This window comes from Catharus ustulatus, chromosome W (assembly GCF_009819885.2).
Source record: "Catharus ustulatus isolate bCatUst1 chromosome W, bCatUst1.pri.v2, whole genome shotgun sequence".
Taxonomy (NCBI): domain Eukaryota; kingdom Metazoa; phylum Chordata; class Aves; order Passeriformes; family Turdidae; genus Catharus; species Catharus ustulatus.
In genome coordinates, this window is record NC_046261.2 from 544,631 (window position 1) to 563,804 (window position 19,174).

The following is a 19,174-nucleotide window of genomic DNA, read 5'->3' on the forward strand; positions in this document are numbered from 1 at the left end:
ATCGTAGACCAGCCCAGATGTGAAGGGACCTCGAAAGATCATGTAGTGCAACCTTTTGTGGGAAAGGGAGCCTAGATGTGATTATTTAGCACCCTGTCCAATCGCATCTTGCAAACCTCCAGCAATGGGTGCAATCTCTGCCCGTTGTCCCTTGTCTACTCCACGTGGCCCCCTTGAAGTACTGGACTACTGTGAGGAGTTTCCCCCTGAGCCTAGGCAGGTGCCTAACATTTTGCAACTAATTCCTTTGTCATTGCTAACCTTCATGCAGCCCCCAGCTGCTTTTAGATGTTCCTCCACAGCTTTTGGATCATGCTGAGCCCATTTGTCCAAGTGTTTAGGACTTGGACTTATTCCCTGCTTCTGTAAGTATTCAGTGATATCTCTTGCCATCCCTCTGACTATGCCAATTGGTGCAAATGGGTGTTTTAGGTTGCTTAAAGAATCGCTGGAAAAGGATTCAGCAAAAACAGGTTCTCCAACCCTTTGAGCATCTTCATGGCCCTCCTTGGCACCCCCGCAAATCTTTCCACCTTTTTTTGTTGAATTCTGGGGACCAGAACTGCACACAGAGTGTGGCCTGCAGGCATGACCTCTGTGAGAAGAGGCCAGGGTCTGCTCTGTCCTAGACACAGCTAGTTTTTACCAGCTAGGCACCCTACTCCCCAAGAGCCAAAGCTGAGCAACTCAGCAAAGCTGGTGGCACACCTGTGTAAGCATTTTTAAGAAAGGGTGAAGCGCTGTCTGGGGCGGGTGTTTCCCTGCTGCCCTTAGATCTGCCAGGTAGCTATGTCCTGAAGGAGCTTTTCCATCCTCTTTTCTCCTCCTGTCCTATTGAGGAGGGGTGATGAGAAAACAGCAGGTTGGGCTACTGGCAGACAGCCAAGGTCTGAAATCATAAAGTTTAAATGGCGTATTCTTCCTTGTAGAAGGAGGTTGGTGGTTTAGAGATTTTAGGAATGGGAAAATTAATTAAGGGCTGGATGTTGATTTGAGTGAAGGGCAGGTACCAATCCGTCTTCTATAACTGCAATTTCAGCAGCAAAGGACAGCTGAGAATCAGGCCCCAATGATGCTGGTTTGGGTGTTGCTAAGATGCAGTTCATTTCCCCATAGCAGCTCTCAGCAGGTCTTTCCCTTTAGCCATTGTGTTACCTGCTACTGGCGACTGGTAGCATCTGCCAAGGATTCACACTAACAGTTTATGGAATAACACTCTTTATTAATATAAATTGTGACTGGTTAGGGTTCGAAGATTGTCCGTGACAGTGTCTGACTGCAAAAATATATTTGATGGAACATACAGACAAGCTCTAATCCCCAAGAAAATGTTCAGCATGCGTTGAGTATGATTCTTATCCAGTAGGCATCTCTGAGGGGAAGAAGACAGGTTCATCCCATCAACTCATCCTAGCAACTACGATGGAGTCTTTAACTTTTCCCCATCCTCGACTTATTTTTATACTATTTCTGTGTGCTTACGTGGAGCTTGAGTGACTCTAGTCATACATACCATCCTTCCTGATTGGTGTAAAATTCTCTTGCTTTGCTTTTGAAGATACAGTCAAAAAGAATATAGAGCGCATGCCCAGTGAGAGGTGGTCGCACTTTGGAGGTGGGTAACTTTGGGATGGAGGTGTGCGTTAATATTATTATTAGGCTTTAATGAAGCTAGTACATCTAAAGAGAGTGATTTCAGCACAGTTGCTGGCTCAGCAGTAAGACATACATCTTCCCCTACCTCCCTCCCCTGGTTGCCAGGTGGTGTGTGGTTTATCAGCTGCAAAGCACCATTGAGTTCCCTTCCCTGCAAGGATTTCTGCAGAGCGTGGCCTTCGTGCCACTCCACCTTCCTTCCCGTCCCTCCCAGAAGGTGTGTGTGTTTGGGGAATCATCACGGAATAGGTTTGAAGTCATGCCAACTGCATTCCATCCAGGGAGCCGCAACTGTGATTTGCCCTGTAATTCCTGTACTGTTATAACTCCTGTAAGGATGTTAATATAACTCCTAAGTTTCCTCTAATTGAATCCCCAGTTACCAGTCCACAGGGTCCCCGGTCATTTTCCCACACTGTGCTTTGCATTGGTAGCTAGAAAGGTGTTGATAACACACCGGTGTTTTGACTACTACTGAACAATGTTGGCACAGCATCAGTGCTGTCTCTCCAACATTCTGCCCCAGCATCAGTTGTCTGGGCAACATCCTGGGAGGAGACACCACTGGACCAGGTGACCCAAACTGACCAGTGGGCTATTCTGTACCATATGACTTCAGCTCAGAAATAAAAGCTAAGTTAAGGAGGGGGAAGGGGGCACATTTGTTACTTACAACGTTTGCCTTTAGGAGCGACCCCTACGCGTGCTGAAGCCCTGCTTCTTGGAAAGTGGTCGGACAGTGGTTGCTGATGGCAACCAGGGGATATATAATTATTTGTTTTTCCTGTTTGCTTTTTTGTGCAAAAACTTTCTCTTTTCCTTTAGCAAACTGCCTTGTCTCACCCTGTGAGTTGTTTTCCATCTTATTTTCTCTCTATGCCAAGCTGAGAAGGGGGAGTGATAGAGCAGCTCTGTGGGCACCTGGAATCCAGCCACGGTCAACCCACCATAGATGCTTTTGATGCCGTCCAGCTGGTGTAGGATAAGGGCACTGATAATGGGAGTAAATAATTGGCTGCGGAGCTGGTGCTTGCAACAGCGTTCTGGGTTCTATGAGCATGGGACCCTGTTTTTGGATCAGCGTCTGCTTGGGAGAGCGGAGCTCCTCCTCACTAAGTGGGTGTCTTGGTTTAGTTTAGGTTTGCCAATTTTAATGTATTCAATTTCTGTTGTGAGATAGGATTAGGAGCCAAAACAAGGCAGGCCTAAAACTTAAAAGGGTAAAAAGAAGAACTTTCTGAACAACACAGAGAAAATAGGAAATTCAGAATAAGATTTTCAGACCCCTCCCTCCTCCCCCCTCCCCACATTTCTTAAAAACAGCATACTTCAGTCAGTCCTTCACTTAAATAATCGTTTCAATTCACTTCAGGGAGAGGAGTTTCTTCTTGTTTGGCTATAGGGATTTTTTCCAAGAGAAAAATTAATTTCTCTTGTGTCTTCACTTTCATGATTCGCATCGCCCGGGAAATGTCTGCAAATTGTGAAACTCCTCCCATCTTCACAGCCTTCCCAGAGTTGTGTTTGTAGGCCATGTCAAACTCATGGGGTATTGCTTTTAAGGGTAAGCTATTCAAAAGCAAAAGTTCTCTTCATCTCTTTTTCCTCAAATTTCTCTGTTCATACCTCATTCTCCAGAACAGATGTTCCCCTTTTCCCTCGAGGCAAAGGATCTTGTTCTCAAACACTTCAACCCCCCCATGTTTTCTCCACTATTTATAGGAATCTTCAGTGCAGTACAGTCCACCCCATAGCTTACAAAAAGATTTTTCAGCCAACTTTCACGGCGTCTCCTCGATCTCCTCCCGTCTGGAAACTTGGCTCCTACTTCACTGACTTTGGTGTATACTTTCTGCTTTATTTCCTCTCATTCAAGGGAGGATAGGAGGTCTGCAAGTCTTATCCGAGCATTGGAAGGGTTTAAATTTCACACAGAAGGTGAAGGGGGCTGGGCCAGGCCATGCTGGAGCCGTGCCAGCATCTCAAGCCACGCTGGGGGGGACTCCGCCTCCCCAAGGCTGCTCGGCTGCTCGGAGCCGGCGGCAAGGCACGGCCCTGTTTAGCTGTGGCCACGCCGGGGATGGCAGGGCTAGGATCTTAGCAAAGGGCTTCTCTGCCTCTCTTCCCCCCTGACCATCAGGGCCCCTGGTCGAGAACGGGCCTGGCGGCTTTCCCAAGCCCACCCCTGCCCGCCCAGGTCGTACAGGCAGAGAGGCCCGGGCTGCGCCGCTATTAGCTGGTGAAAAGACCAGAAAAGAAAGAGAGTTTCTTTCCGGAGTTTGCTTGTTTCAAAATGGGAGTCACGGATCGAATTAACTTCTCCAATTGGTTTACCACACTGTCAACAACCAAAACAGCCTCCAATTGGTCCCATCAACTCACAGAGGAAGTTCTCGTAGAGAAAAACCTCTGTGTGTATGTGTGTGTGCTCTCCTGCTAGGTGACTTCAATGCACAACCAGAAAAGCGGGGCAAATATATTTTTGCCAGTAGGATAGCTGACCTCATTAGGAGGACTTTAAAAGTGAGGGTGCGATGAGAGAGAGGGAGAGAATAATCAGCAGCCCCGCGCGGGAGTGATGGACAGGGTCAATGAGCAAAGGGCAGGGCAAGAGCTCCAGTACCTGGAAGTCCCCCTTAGAACCCAAAGGCAGCGGTGGATGTCAGAGCTGCAAGTGTGCCTAACCGAAGCATCTCCTTGGGCAAGTAAGTTTTAAAAGAGGAGTTTGACAGGAAGCATGGAATCTGGCTACACAGGCAGGATTTCCATGCCTATCTACTATAGGCCACCTGATTAAGAGGATGAGTTCACTGTAAGAAATCAGGCAAGTTAGGCAAGAGATGAGCGTGGCTGAGTAACAGCCTTCTCTTCTGGTTGAGCTGAAGCCCAAAGTGGAAATGCATAGGTAGTGGAAGCAGGGACGTGCATTCTGGAGAGAATCTAAAGATGCCACCCAGGTCTGTAGGGATTGGTTCAGAAAAGCTGAGGCAAAGCTGGAGCTGAATATGGCAGTGGATGTAAAGAATCATAAGATGGGCTTCCATGGGTGCGTTGGTCAGAAAATAAGACCAAAGAAAGCGGATGCAACCCTCATGCCCTGCCCTCCCACCCCCCCCCAGCCGCCCTTGCTGCCAAATGAGCCAGGAGGTCTAGTGGCCAGCAACATGGAGAAGGCTGTGGTACTCAGCGATTTATTTTCCTTTGTTTTCACTGGCAGTAGTCCCACACCTCTCAAAACCCTGAACCTCAGTGCAGGGACTTGGGGAACAAAGTCCCTTCCATCATAGGAAACGATCTCTTTTGAGACCACCCGAGGAACCTGTGGATACATAAGTCCTGGACCTGGGGAGGCACCAGTCAGTACATGCTGGAGGCCGATCGGCTGGAAAGCAGCTTTACAAAATAGGACAATGTGCTCTTGCCGCAAAGGCGGCCAAGGATATCCTCAGCCCGATATAGAGGAAAGCAGGGTTTATATATGTTACAAGACAATCGTGTGCACCATTCAAGGTGCTCACTGTCCCCGGAGGTGCAGGGCACCAACGACCACCGTTGGGCAGCTTTGAGGGCACTGCCTGTTTTTCTAAAAGCCTCCTACCCAGCTTAGCCCAAATCCTACTGTGTTTAGCCCCTCAAGCCAGGAGTGCCAAAGTTACGCTTTGTATTTTATTTGCTTCCAGGACACGTGCAGCTTAGAACTATCTGCTATGGAAGTGGGGCATTCAGCAAACAGTGTAGAGCAACTTCTGTTGGTTTTTCAAAATGTCCTGAGAAGTTAAGGCCAGGCCTGCACTGCCCTGGCCAAGCAGTCATTTGACTGGAGGGAGCAGCACCAAAAAGGCACAGGCACCTGTTGCGGTGAACTTGATGCGGTTACAAATAACAACAAATAGTACTTGTAGCTACTAACAGCCTCTTCTGCGACCTCGTAGGCCGCCCTCAGGGTCGCAGCACTACACGGGGCAGATCCCTCCGCGCCCCGCGGGCACCAGATCGACAAAGACGGACCCGCCAAGGGGGCGGAGGAAAGCGAAAACGACAGGCTAGACTGCAAATCGAGACACGGGCTACGATCCGTCGGCCCAATGGGCGCCAGGAAGGGCCCGGCATAGCGGAGGAAGTGTCGGAGCGGGCGTTGTCCTTGGCTGACGAGAGTATCGGGGTGCTGGCCTCTCGCCCTGGTGGTGCCACTACTGTCTTCGGAAAGATTATCGGCGAGGCGTTTCTGTGGTATCGTCAGCGACAAAGACTAGGAGGTAGCCGTGGCTTTGCTCTGTGCGCGGTTCCTATTCCTCCCCCTTCCCCTCATACCGCGCTCGCGGGCATCCGAGCCGAGGACACCCGCTGCTCGGTACCCGGGCGTGTAGCAGGGCGTGCGGCGACGCTGCTGCTGCGGGTGGGTGCAGAGACGGGGGACGCACGGGGCCTCTCTGGCTTATGGCGCTCTCTGCTGCACCATCCCCTAAGCTTGTTCTGTGCCGCTCCTCCAGCCCTCCGGCTGCTGCGGGCGTTCTGGGTTGCTGGTGCTGTCCGGACTTGCCTCGTATCCTACCCTGCTGTGTCGTGTGCGCGCGTAGACAATGACCTGGGCTGGAACCTTGGTGTCAATGTGTCTCCTAAGAGCATCGAAGAGGTTTCGCAGCTTCGCTGTGTTAGGCTTTGCTTCTGAACCCTCAAACTGGATTATTAGGGCAAGGAAATACGGCTTTCTCTGGTTTAAAAAAAAAAAAAAAAAAAAAAAAATTCACAGTGGTCATCCTGGAGGCTGCAATAGCTTTTCCGAACTTGTTTCTGTGGGAAATTGAGACCGCGATAATAGCGTGCTTGCGAGGGTCACGAGTGTTGGTACTGTAAACTGGAGTGAGCTGCTTAGACTGGAGGGGGGAAAAACAATGCAGCCGTTTCCTTTGCGATGTTAAGTTTAAGGTAATATGCCATATGATTTAGTTATTAAAATGCTGAAAGTTAGCAGTTAGGCATTCCTTCTGCTTTAGAAGGCACTTGCAGGCTTCCCGTGATTATAGTTTGTTCAATACTTGAGCTCCCTGTCCTGTGGGAAATGAATGGCCGCTGCTCTTCCACTTCACTAAACTCTTTGATGATTCAGTTAAGCCATTTGTCTCCAGTCTCTGCATGGACCACATCCAATAGAAAATCTGCTTAGGAAAGAATCAACCCGAACTAAAACTTACTGGAGGTTTTTAATTGCAAGTAGTGGCCTCTCTCCTTCCCCCATCGTCTTGCATGAGGAATCCCGCTTCTGGAGGGGGCTCTGTAAATAGATTGTATTTTGTGTATAGAAGGCGTTATATTCATGCAAGAAAAAACAATGTTCTAGCTTGCGTTTGGGGTATGTGGTAATCTGCTTCTGTAGGAGTTCAGCGGGGCAGATGGGTTTGCATAAGCTCTTACTTTTCTCTGAAGCCAGTTATGTTTTAACTGTTTACTCTTCCTGCAGTGCGGTGCGTTCCGTGATCTTTTGCCCCTAGACAGGACGCTTTTCCTAGTCATGCCTGAGGAGCCAATTATCGAGTTGTCTGAAGCAGGAGATTCTGGTGAATGTGTAAGTACTGTGGGAGTATTCTGTAAGCTAAACTGTACCTGTAGGTAGTTCCTCATTTACTAGACTCTTTCCCATCCCCCCTTTCCATCTTGGCAGGGCACATTAGGCTACTTTGGGTTTTCTGGCGCTATGATCTTTTGCCTCTACCTTGTAATGGAGTTGAGGTTTTGTGACTAAAAGCAGTGCTATAAAGCAGTGCTGGTCCCTGTGCATGTACTTCTGGTGCAAAATGCAGTGGTGTTTTGGAGCACAGTCTGGTGCGTCTTGTGGTTTAGAGTAAGAGTAGTAGTACTTCTAGCATGGAGAAGAGGGCTTGGGGTTTTTGGCAGGTAAGGGGCAAGGAAGGACAAAGGTGGTTGAGAGATGCTGGATGTTTTGCTTTTATCTACGAAAGTCAAGTTCAAGGCTTTGTAAACCTATGCAAAAGGCAGCCTAAAGTTTATTTTCCACCAGGATTGGTTATGTTGCCTAAAGACACAATGGGGGCTTTAACCTGGAGACAAAGTCAGTTTCTGTGGCTGTTTTGTAGTCCTTTGCTGTCTAACTTGAGAAAAATTACCAAGCTCTCTTTTGCCCCTATAGCGTGCATGGTTGGCCTTGGTAGCTTTGTTTGGAAAGCTTCAGTTGCCAGCAGTTGGACGGACATTACTTCGACATGCAAAGGTTGAATTGCTAGGAACTGGCTAACTGCTTTCTCTGGGTGGTTCTCTACTCTCATTCCTTCCCTTCCTGCCCTCTCCCCTCTTTGTGTTGCTTTTTTCTTTTAATTTTACTTATTTATGGGTTTGTACTTCCTTCTCCAGCTTCTTGGGCATGTAATGATTGTTGGCGAGATGTGTGTTGCTCACCTGAGCCTGACCAATGGATTCCGGATGGTTGTGGATGAAGGGCCCGAGGGTGGGCAGTCTGTCTGTCGCATACATCTACCCGTTCTGGGTGGCTATCAGTTGGGCTGGCCGCCTGACTAAGATTTTGGCACCGCAAGAGTTGCTGCACGTGTGCAAATCTCCACTGAATGGATTTCATCTGTTGCCCATCAATCTAGCAGCTTTTGATGAGTAATTTTTTTTTTTTCTGTGTGTCTGTGGAAGGTAATAAAAGCTTTGAGCAGCAGTTGCACAATAAAGATTTGTCATGGGGATATCACCTCGGCCTTGCGCGTCTTACTGAGGGGAAGTAGTTCTGCAAGTTCAAGGGGTGTCTCCTTGTACTGGAAGTATGTGGAATGTTTCAGCCAGATAACAGCGTTTCAGAGATAGTGATTTGCATGTTTGTTTGAAATGTGATGCTCAAAGCACTTAGCAGTCTCTTGCGTCTTGTAGGAAGCAAAGACTTAGCTCTTTGGCAGTGGTACGCCAACGTAGAGAAAGCCCATGGAGGCTGCTGCTAAAACTGAAGAAGCTACTCTGTGTGAGGCTACATGCATGCTTTCCAAGGGTGGTTTCACCATGGTGCACTGTTTTGGAAGCATCCGCCTTTTGTTGGACCTGGGAGTCCTGGTTACAGGAGTAGAGTGCGAGTTTAGCACTATGAGCAGGTAAGCAAACTGTGTGTTGTACCACATTCTGTGTAATTCCTGTTGAACTGCTAATGATGGATCACTTGCAGTAGCTGCCTACTGTACAGCAGACACCTCAGCCTATAAGCTGGGTGTTAAATGAGATAAGGGAGAAGAGGCAAACACCTGCAACGCAGGGTAGTGTTTCTTTTTGTTCACGCAAAGGACTCAGCCCTGATAACTCCCTACTTGGGAAGCACCAGCACATTCCCACCCTGCCTGAGGGGTCATCTCGGCTAATGGGCTATAATGGAATCAATGGTACTAGAATCATGGGCAGCTGCAGTGACTTTGACCATCAAAGACTCTAAATATCCCATGTCTCACAGTATTACCTTCCTCCACTGTGAAACTCCCTGTCCTGGGGGAGGTATTGAGCACTCCCGCCTGAACCTGAGCCTATATAATCTTTGGGTTTGGGGACTGTGGGTGCCACCACTCGACAGATTCGAAGGAGGACCAGAATTTCAGCAGCACTGTGACCATCAACTTACGAACATCGTGCCAATTTATACTCCGATATTGTGAGTTAAAACCAGTTTTCTTTGTATCATTGTGTTTTTTGTAATCTCTAGTAAATTGTAACTCCGACCTGTAATGTCTGTTGAGGTAGTTGACTGGGATTCATTTCTCCTGCCGGTTTACTTTTAAGCCAGCACATCTTTTAGCATCCAGTGTAAGGCCTGAGAGAGGTCGGAATTAAAGTTTTGTTCTAAAGCATTAGTGTATTGGGGTATAGAAACTTTCCTGACCATCATGTTTCTGGGTGTATTCACGTGCATGTTGTACGCTGTACATATTTCTGCATAGGGGGAAGTATTTGCCCATTATGATGCTCTCTTTACGATCAGGAGAGCAATCAAAACTGCTTTGCTGATTTTACTGCGTTTATGGAATGCTGACATCAGAGGCAATTGGTTTGCTTTGGAATGTGTATTCAGTCTTGTTTGCCTGTTCTAGTCTGGGCTGCTACCTCTGAGGCCTCATTAATAATCGCACCTGGCCCGATGCATTGGAGTGGCTACCTGGAACAGAGGCTAGACAAGGTTAAGAGAATAAAAGTAGGCAGCGAGGACCCGCGTACAACAAAGTTTCCAAATACTAACAGAACCGCAGCATGGCGGGGGGTTTATTGGCTCAACTAAGACTGTGCAGACTCAGCCCGCTCGGGGCTACTGACGGGATCAGGTGACCCAGCTCGGCGCTGCCGCTCAGGGCTGGCCGCTCCCTCTGGGTTCGCTCGCCCGGCCCCGCTCCCGCCGCGGCGCCAACCGCGCACAGAGAGCGCACCCCGCTCCCGCCGCAGCGCCGGCCGGGCACGGATGAGAGCGCCCCGCTCCCGCCGCAGCGCCGACCGGGCACGGAGAGAGCGCCTCGCTCCTGCCGCGGTGCCGGCCAAGCACGGAGCACCCCCTGCTCCCGCCATGGCGGCGGAGGGCGGGGGCAGAGCGCCCCCTCTCCTCCCCGAGCCGCGGTAATGGCGGCGCGGGCCCCCCCCCCTCCTCCCCCGAACCGCGGCAATGGCGGTGCGGGCCCCCCGCTCCTCCCCGGGCCGCGGCAATGGTATTTATTACAGGCCTTCAAGAGGTACACCTTGGGCAGTCAGAAACCTCAGAGGCTACAGCCAAGATGGAATGGACAGTGGTGACAAGTTTTTCAGGCAGATATAAGTTTGGTCCATTTGCACATCAGGGGTTAATCCTCCAATTACAGCTTCAGGTAATGAAGTCATATTCACCCAGTTTGCTCCCCGCCAATTCACTTTTGTTTATACTTTCCGGGGCCTGAGGCTGTAGGGTGTCCTTGGATCTGAGGCCTAGAGGGATTGTTTTGTCTGACCAAAATGTGAAAACAGTTGTCTAGCACTTTACATGGAGTTCAGTGTTATGCACTAATGCAGTACAGGATTTGAACAATAGAAGGCATTGAGCCTGTGGGGTGAAGAGGAGAGAATGTTTTTTCCCAGCCCTTCAGACCTGCTGCAACAGTTTTGGGAATGTTGAGTTGCCTCTAGATGTTAAGGACAGCATAATCTTCTTGTTAGTTCTGCTAAGTTTTCTCTATACATCTTGCACTGTCTACGCCATGCTTAGAGTCAGGACAGAGGCTTCTAGGGAGTTTGTCTGGAGGCCTGCCCTGGGAGTAGATAATCCTGAGTGGCATGGGAAGTCAAAGGAGATGGGCCAGTATTTGGTAGACTTCTCTCCTCCAATGATCTGGAAGTTCACCTCTGAACAACTGCAGGACCCTGTTAAAATAACAAGTTATGTGAAGCGAAAAGACTCTGACAGCTCCAGAGATGGACAACTCACAGCAACATGCTGGGCCCTGTCCATTGCTTAGCCGACACTGCTTGGTATGGTACAATGCTTTCAGGAGCAGGAAAGAAGCAAATCAACAGAAACCATGTCCACACAAAGCACGTCTGAGCCAGAGGGAAAAGGAAACAAATGAACAGGCAACCTATGCACGCAAACCATTTGCTGCACCAAAGGGACAACCTGTGCATGTAGCAGCCGCCCTTGTTCCGAAAAGAAAATCTGCATAGTAAATGACGAGGAAAGGGCAAGACCTTCACATCCAGCAGAAGAGACAGAGCCGGAAAACATCACTCGATCCCTATCCCTGGGCAAGCTGCTTGAGCTGCGTAGAGTTCACACGCGAGGCAAATGAGTTCGTATTGACCTGAGTGCTCCAAATCTGGGATGCCATGGCTAACGATACAATTCTCGATGGTAGTGAAGCCAGGCAACTGGGATCCATGTTCTGGGGTGTGATTATTGACCGTGGCATCAGGAAAATGCAGGAAACTGTCAACCTGTGGCGGCAACTGCTGTCAAGTGTAGAGGAAAAGATACCTTTGTAAGGAGGATCTCCATGTGCAGCAAGGACGGTGGAACATGATGGAGCAAGGTAGCCGATGCCTCAGGGAATTAGAGTCATTTCACTACTATAAGGAACAACAGACTGTACGGCGCAGGTTTTTTTTGCAGCGAGGATCCGCGCGCAACAAAGTAATGAATTAGTAACAATCACGCCAACTGTGCTGTCTTGGGTTACAATACAGGATGTGATCTAAGTATCTATTCTATCATCATCTGTTGTGACTAGGTAGGGCAGTGATCCTTATCTCCGTGGGGGATACTCTGTTTCTGGGCCATCCATTGAAACCAGTAGGGCATTGTTCCTTATCTTTGCACCCCCCCCATCCTTCCTCCAGAGAGTTATCTTCTGCTAATGGCCCATTGAGTCCCACTGTGTGACTGATAAAATTACTTTATCCCATTGAGAGTTGCTCCAACCAGGGGGGAGAGCCAAGCCTTTCTTACCTAGATAAAAACTGAAATTCTGGGACACCAAGTCGCCCTCTTTTCCCTGGACTCCAGAGGAAAACTGAACTTTTTTTCCATATCATCACTGGACCTTTGGAGGGAGACTGCACCCTTCTAAAAGACCACTGCTTCAACTGAACCACATCTTTCACTGCAGGAGGACTGTAGCCACCATTTAACGGGACTGCTACCAACACCCTGACTGACGGGTGTCACCCTGACAGGGTGTCAGGTTGTGCTCTGACTTTGTGTCTTAGTTTGGAGGACAGGTGTCTGCTAAGATAGTCAGGAGCCTCTCTTTGAAATGGAGAATGTAAACCCCCTCCCTCCAAATTATTATAATTTTGAAATCAAGGGGCTCTCAGGCAAAGATATGGGAATTAGGAATAACAGTTCTTTACTGGGGAAATTTAAATAGAAATACAGTACTACAAAGAAACAAACTCCAAACCCTGACAAAGTCAGAGCACAACCTGACACCCCGTCAGGCAGGGTGTTGGTAGCAGTCCGATTAAATGGTGGCCGCAGTCTTCTTGCAGTGACAGCTGTGGTTTAGTTGAAGCAGTGGTCTTGTAGAAGGTGCAGTTTCCTTCCAGAGGTCTAGTAGTGATGTGGAGAAAAATCATTATTTTCTAGAGTCCAGTAGAGGAAGACCTACTCGGTGTCCTAGAATTTCAGTTTTTATCTAGGTAAGAAAGGCTTGGCTCTCCCCCCTGGCTGGAACAACTCTCAATGGGATAAAGTAATTTTATCAGTCACACAGTGGGACTCAATGGGCCATTAGCAGAAGATAACTCCCTGGAGGAAGGATGGGGGGGTTGCAAAGATAAGGAACAATGCCCTACTGGTTTCAATGGATGGCCCAGAAACAGAGTATCCCCCACGGAGATAAGGATCACTGCCCCACCTGGTCACAACAGATGGTGATAGAATAGATACTTTGATCACATCCTGTATTGTAACCCAAGACACATTGTCAGTGTTTGAGGTTTGTTTTGGCTGCAGTTCGGCTCGCAGCTCGCACGTCTGGGTTGGCAAATTTCCAAACTTTGTCCATATATAAGGCGGTCTGGAATATAAGACGCACTTTGGAGTTTGGACCAAAATTTTAGTGAAAAGGGTGCACCTTATGGTCGTGAAATTACTGTAGCTGTGCTGGAGACTGCATTTTCAGAGCACAAGGGATTCCCTAAAAGTCCAGACAGTGTCTAGTACGCATCACAAATGTGGCTGAAATAGGCTCAACTTGGTCAGAAATATATTCCTGTTACTTAGCGATGCTGCAATGTAGGGAGGGAGAAGGTAAGTTGGGTGCAATGGTTAGTAAACTCAGCATTTATGAAGACACTGTTACCGCCCCGTTTATGGGCCCATGTCTCGCCTGTGGGAACAAAACTGGCTGAGCGTGTCTGGAGGCTGGAAGAGAAAATTGAAGAGGGCTACAAAACAAAGAGAGGAGCTTAAAGGGGGAATCTTCCATATCTCACCAGGACAGGCGTGAGTCTCTGCTATTAGAAGCAGGTGTCCACCAGCTAAGGAGAGAGGGTACACTCTTCGAGGGTATACTCCCGGCAATATAGGAGTGATGATGTTATATCCAATCCTCTTGAAGGGACCTCCAGTTCATATGTACAGGAAGGGAACAATAAGTATCATGACTAGAACCAGAGGGACCCTGCCTCTAGCCAGGTAGAGGAGAGGGTCTATTGGACTGTGTTGATCCGATGGGCGGGCACATCAGACCCAAAAAAGTATAAGACTTTAGTTGACGCTGGCACACAATGTACTTTAATGCCATTGCAAAATGTTTCTGGGGTGACCGGGGGTTCCCAACAAAACTGACTGTAGTGGAAGCTGAAGTGAACTTGAGCAGGAAGGAATGGCACAAACACCCCATTGTGACTGGTCCAGAGGCCCTGTGTATCCTTGGCATAGATTTCCTCGGGAGTGGGTATTTGAAAGACCCTAAAGGACATTGCAAGGAGAGGCAGTCAAAACCTGCCGTAACTGCTTTGCAGCTGGCAGGGGCCACTCCGATGCGAACTTGGAACCTCCCCAGGTGGCCTGGGCTGGCACCAAGATGAGAGAGGAAAAGGGAGTCCTTCCCCTTTCAAAAAGGTTCCTGCAAACTCACGCGGGTGGTAGTTGGTCCCAGTGCTAGTAGTGGTCAATATGCGGGTGACGGACGGCTGGTGGCTGGAATCTTCTCATCAGCAGCGGGTACAGGTTGAGAAGGTAGGCAGGACTCAGTCGTAGTGCTGAGTTGCAGCACAGCGAAGTCCCAGGTCAGAGCACACAACCTCCCGCAGCACCATGTGACAGTTTGCAGATCCCCTGAGTGGAAGAGCCCACCCCCACCACCTAAAACTCCTGAGCCCCCTATTCTTTTCCCTTCCTCAAAAGAAAACTGTGTTGGTATCCCAGGGCTATTAGCTACCTCTTTTTGTGTCTTGATTGTTGGCTGTTCATCTAGGAGATACTCCTTTCCCCTCCCACCACCTCCACAATGATAATGGGAAGGAATTCACTGAGAAGCCTAGGCCCATAACACCAATGCATTTTTCTCCATTCCTTTGTCAGCAGAGTGCAGGCCACAGTTTGCTTCCCCCTGGAGGGGTTTGCAGTACACCTGGAACCCACTGCCCGAGGGGTGGCAACACAGTCCCACCATTTGCCATGGACTGGTCCAGACTGCACTGGAAAAGGATGAGGCTCCGGAACCTCTGCAGTACATTGATAACATCATTGTATGGGGGAATGCAGCTGGGAAAGTTTTTGAGAAAGGAGAGAAGGTCATCCAGATTCTCCCGAAAGCTGTTTTTTCCATTAAACCAAGTAAGGTTCAGGGACCTGCTCAGGAAATGCAGTTTCTAGGAGTCAAGTGTCGAGATGGACGTTGCCAGATTCCAACGGAAGTGATGAAGACAATACCAGCTGTGTCCCCACCGACCAGCAAAAAGGAAAGACAGGTTTTCCTAGGTGCTGTGGACTTTTGGAGGATGCATATCCCTGAGTATAGTCAGAATGTAAGCCCTCTCTACCTTTTGACATGGAAGAAAAATGATTTCCAGTGGGGCCCTTAACAACAAAAAGGCTTTGGACAGATCAAACAGGAGACTAGCCATGCTCTAGTCCTTGGGCAAGTCAGGACAGGACAGGATGTGAAGAACGTGCTCTACACTGCAGCAAGCTGGGGAGAATGGTCCTTCCTGGAGCCTGTGGCAGAAAGTACCCAGGGAGACCCGAGGAGCGCAGCTGGGCTTCTGGAGTCGGGCATACAAAGGATCTGAGACCAACTCTACCCCAACTGAGAAAGAGATCCTGGCAGCTTATGAAGGGATTTGAGCCACTTCTGAAGTGATTGGCACTGAAGCACAGCTTCTTCTATCACCCCAACTACTCGTACTGGGCTGGATGTTCAAAGGAAAGTTTCCTTCTACACATCATGCCACCAATGCTACATGGAGTAAGTGGATCGCTCAGATCACACAGTGATCCTTGATAGGAACTCCTAATCACCCTGGGATTTTGGAAATCATCACCAACTGGCCTGAAGGTGTGAGTTTTGGACTATCATCTAAAGAAGAAGAGTAGCAGGTGACGTGCTGAGGAGGTGCCACCTTATAACCAACTCCCAGAAAATGAAAAGCGATACGCCCTCTTCACAAGTGGTTCCTGCCATATTGTAGGGACAAACCAGAAATGGAAAGCAACCGTATGGAACCCCACATGATGAGTTGCAGAAACTATCGAGGGACAAGTTGGATCAAGTCAGGTTGCATAGTTCAAAGCCATCTAGCTGTCTTTGGATATTGCTGAATGAGAAAAGTGGCCAAGACTCGACATCTCCACTGACTCATGGTTGGTAGCAAATGCTCTGTGGGGATGACTAGCTCAATGGAGAAAGGTCAAGTGTCAGTGCAGAGGGAACCCCATCTGGGCTGCTGAGATGTGGCAAGACATCACTGCCCGGGTAGAGAAGCTGACCATGAAGGCCCATCATGTAGATGCACATGTACCCAAGAGTTGGGCTAACGAAGAGCATCGTAACAACAAGCAGGTGGATCAATATGCCAAGGTTAAAGTACCTGAGTTAGATCTGGACTGGCAGGACCAGGGAGAGTTATTTCTAGATGAGTGGGCCTGTGATGCCTCCAGTCATCAGGGGAGATATGCGACATGCTGATGGGCTTGTGACCGCGGGGTGAACTTAATCGTGGACAGTATCTCACAGGTTATCCATGACTGTGAGACATGTGCTTCAGACACGTAGGCCAATCGGTTGAAGCTTCTATGGTGTGGCGGATGGTGGCCAAAATATATGTATGGGGAAGTCTGGCAAGTTGATTAGATCACACTTCCAAAAACTCACCAAGAAAAACACTATGTGCTGACCAAGGTAGAAGCAACCACTGGGTGGCTGGAGACATATCCTGTGCCTCACGCCATTGCTCAGAGCACCATCCTGGGCCTGGAAAAGGAAGTTTTGTGGTGACATGGATCTGCGGAGTGAACTGAGTCTTGAAATGGGACGCATTTCAAAAAGAGCCTCATAGACACGTGGGCCAGATAGCCATGGTTTTAAACAGGTATATCATATTCCCTCTCATGCGCCAGTTGCTGGGAAATTTGAACGATGCAATGGACTGCTACAAACCACCTTGAATGCACTGGGTGGGGAAACCTTCAGACAGTGGGAACTGCGTTCAGCAAAGGACACCAGTTTGGTCATTACCCGAGGTTCCATCAGTTGAGCTGGTTCTACTCAGTCAGAACCCTTGCATACTGTAGATGGAGTCCCTGTGGTACGCATAAGAGGTATGTTAGGAATGACAGTTGAGATTAGTCACACCTCAAAGAAAGGCAAACCCAAACATGGGGTTGTTTTTGCTCAAGGACCTGGTTACACTTGGTAGGTAATGCAGGATGATGGGGAAACACATTGCATACCTCAAGGGGACCTTATTTTTGAGTGATAACTGTCTGTAATGTTTCATTGTGTGTGTATATATATATTGGTATATAGTTGAAGAAAAGCCATTAAGTTTGGCATGACGTAGGTGATATATATATAGGGGTGGATAATGTCCTGGTTAAAGGAGTAAGGTGCAAGTTTAACCCGTGGTGAGTATAACCAAACTGTGTATTCTAGCCCCTTCTGCGTCATTCCTGATGAACTTTTATTGATGGATCGCTTGCAGTAGCTGCCCAGTGCACACCTGACATCTCAGGCTACAAGATGAGATAAGGAAAAAGAGGCAAACCCTGCGAGGCATGGTGGTGTTTCTTGACATGAAGGACTTGGCCCTGATAACTCCCTACTTGGGAAGCACCAGCATATTCCCACTCTGCCTGAGGGGTCATCTCTGCTAATGGACCATAATGGACTGAATGGTACTAGGATCATGCAGTGACTTAGACCATCAAAGACTCCCAAAATGTCCCCGCACTCACAGTATTACCTTCTTCCACTGTGAAACTCCCTGTCCTTGGGGAGGTCCTGAGCAATCCTGCCTGAGCCTGAGGATATATATAATCACTGGGTTTGGGGACTTTGGGCACCACCACTGGACAGATCCGAAGGAGGACCAAAACTTCAGCAGGGCTGCGAGCATTACTTCAACAGGACTGCGAGCATTACTTCCAAGAGGACTGCGACCACCACTTGATAGGACTGTGGCCATCACTTTGACCAACAGGGTGCCAGTTTATACTCTGTGGGTTAAAACCAGTTCTCTCTGTATCATTGGTTTTCTTGTAAACTGCTTAGTAAATTGTAACTCCAACATATAATGTCTCCTGAGGTAGATGCGTGAGGTTCATTTCTGCTGACGGTTTACTTTTAAACCAGTATGCTGGGTGATTGCCATATGTTTTAGAAGTCTCTGGCACCTGGTGGTATTTTATGTCTCACCTCACAGGCAATCTGGTTGTGGATACTTGGCTCCGAATCAGAGAGAGCCAAGGGTATTTAAATCCAGATCCACTGGAGAACTGTTCGATCGTAGACCAGCCCAGATGTGAAGGGACCTCGAAAGATCATGTGGTGCAGCCTTTTGTGGGAAAGAGAGCCTAGATGTGATTATTTAGCACCCTGTCCAATCGCATCTTGCAAACCTCCAGCAATGGGTGCAATCTCTGCCCGTTGTCCCTTGTCTACTCCACGTGGCCCCCTTGAAGTACTGGACTACTGTGAGGAGTTTCCCCCTGAGCCTAGGCAGGTGCCTAACATTTTGCAACTAATTCCTTTGTCATTGCTAGCCTTCATGCAGCCCCCAGCTGCTTTTAGATGTTCCTCCACAGCTTTTGGATCATGCTGAGCCCATTTGTCCAAGTGTTTAGGACTTGGACTTATTCCCTGCTTCTGTAAGTATTCAGTGATATCTCTTGCCATCCCTCCGACTATGCCAATTGGTGCAAATGGGTGTTTTAGGTTGCTTAAAGAATCGCTGGAAAAGGATTCAGCAAAAACAGGTTCTCCAACCCTTTGAGCATCTTCATGGCCCTCCTTGGCACCCCCGCAAATCTTTCCACCTTTTTTTGTTGAATTCTGGGGACCAGAACTGCACACAGAGTGTGGCCTGCAGGCATGACCTCTGTGAGAAGAGGCCAGGGTCTGCTCTGTCCTAGACACAGCTAGTTTTTACCAGCTAGGCACCCTACTCCCCAAGAGCCAAAGCTGAGCAACTCAGCAAAGCTGGTGGCACACCTGTGTAAGCATTTTTAAGAAAGGGTGAAGCGCTGTCTGGGGCGGGTGTTTCCCTGCTGCCCTTAGATCTGCCAGGTAGCTATGTCCTGAAGGAGCTTTTCCATCCTCTTTTCTCCTCCTGTCCTATTGAGGAGGGGTGATGAGAAAACAGCAGGTTGGGCTACTGGCAGACAGCCAAGGTCTGAAATCATAAAGTTTAAATGGCGTATTCTTCCTTGTAGAAGGAGGTTGGTGGTTTAGAGATTTTAGGAATGGGAAAATTAATTAAGGGCTGGATGTTGATTTGAGTGAAGGGCAGGTACCAATCCGTCTTCTATAACTGCAATTTCAGCAGCAAAGGACAGCTGAGAATCAGG

General features: G+C 48.6%; 2 protein-coding genes across 2 annotated transcripts in view; both read left to right on the top strand.

Annotated features, from left to right (window-relative positions):
* LOC117005014 (histidine triad nucleotide-binding protein 1-like) overlaps nucleotides 1-19,174 on the top strand; it is a 48,309-nt gene that overhangs the window by 11,995 nt on the left and 17,140 nt on the right. The window contains exon 3 of the mRNA XM_033076230.2: nucleotides 7,115-7,219. Within this exon, the coding sequence (XP_032932121.1) occupies nucleotides 7,115-7,219 (105 nt within the window). The remainder of the gene's footprint in view (nucleotides 1-7,114; nucleotides 7,220-19,174) is intronic.
* Nucleotides 5,387-19,174, top strand: part of LOC117005032 — a 182,790-nt gene continuing 169,002 nt past the window's right edge. The window contains exon 1 of the mRNA XM_042780134.1: nucleotides 5,387-5,912. The gene's annotated coding sequence lies outside the window, so the exon portion shown is untranslated. The remainder of the gene's footprint in view (nucleotides 5,913-19,174) is intronic.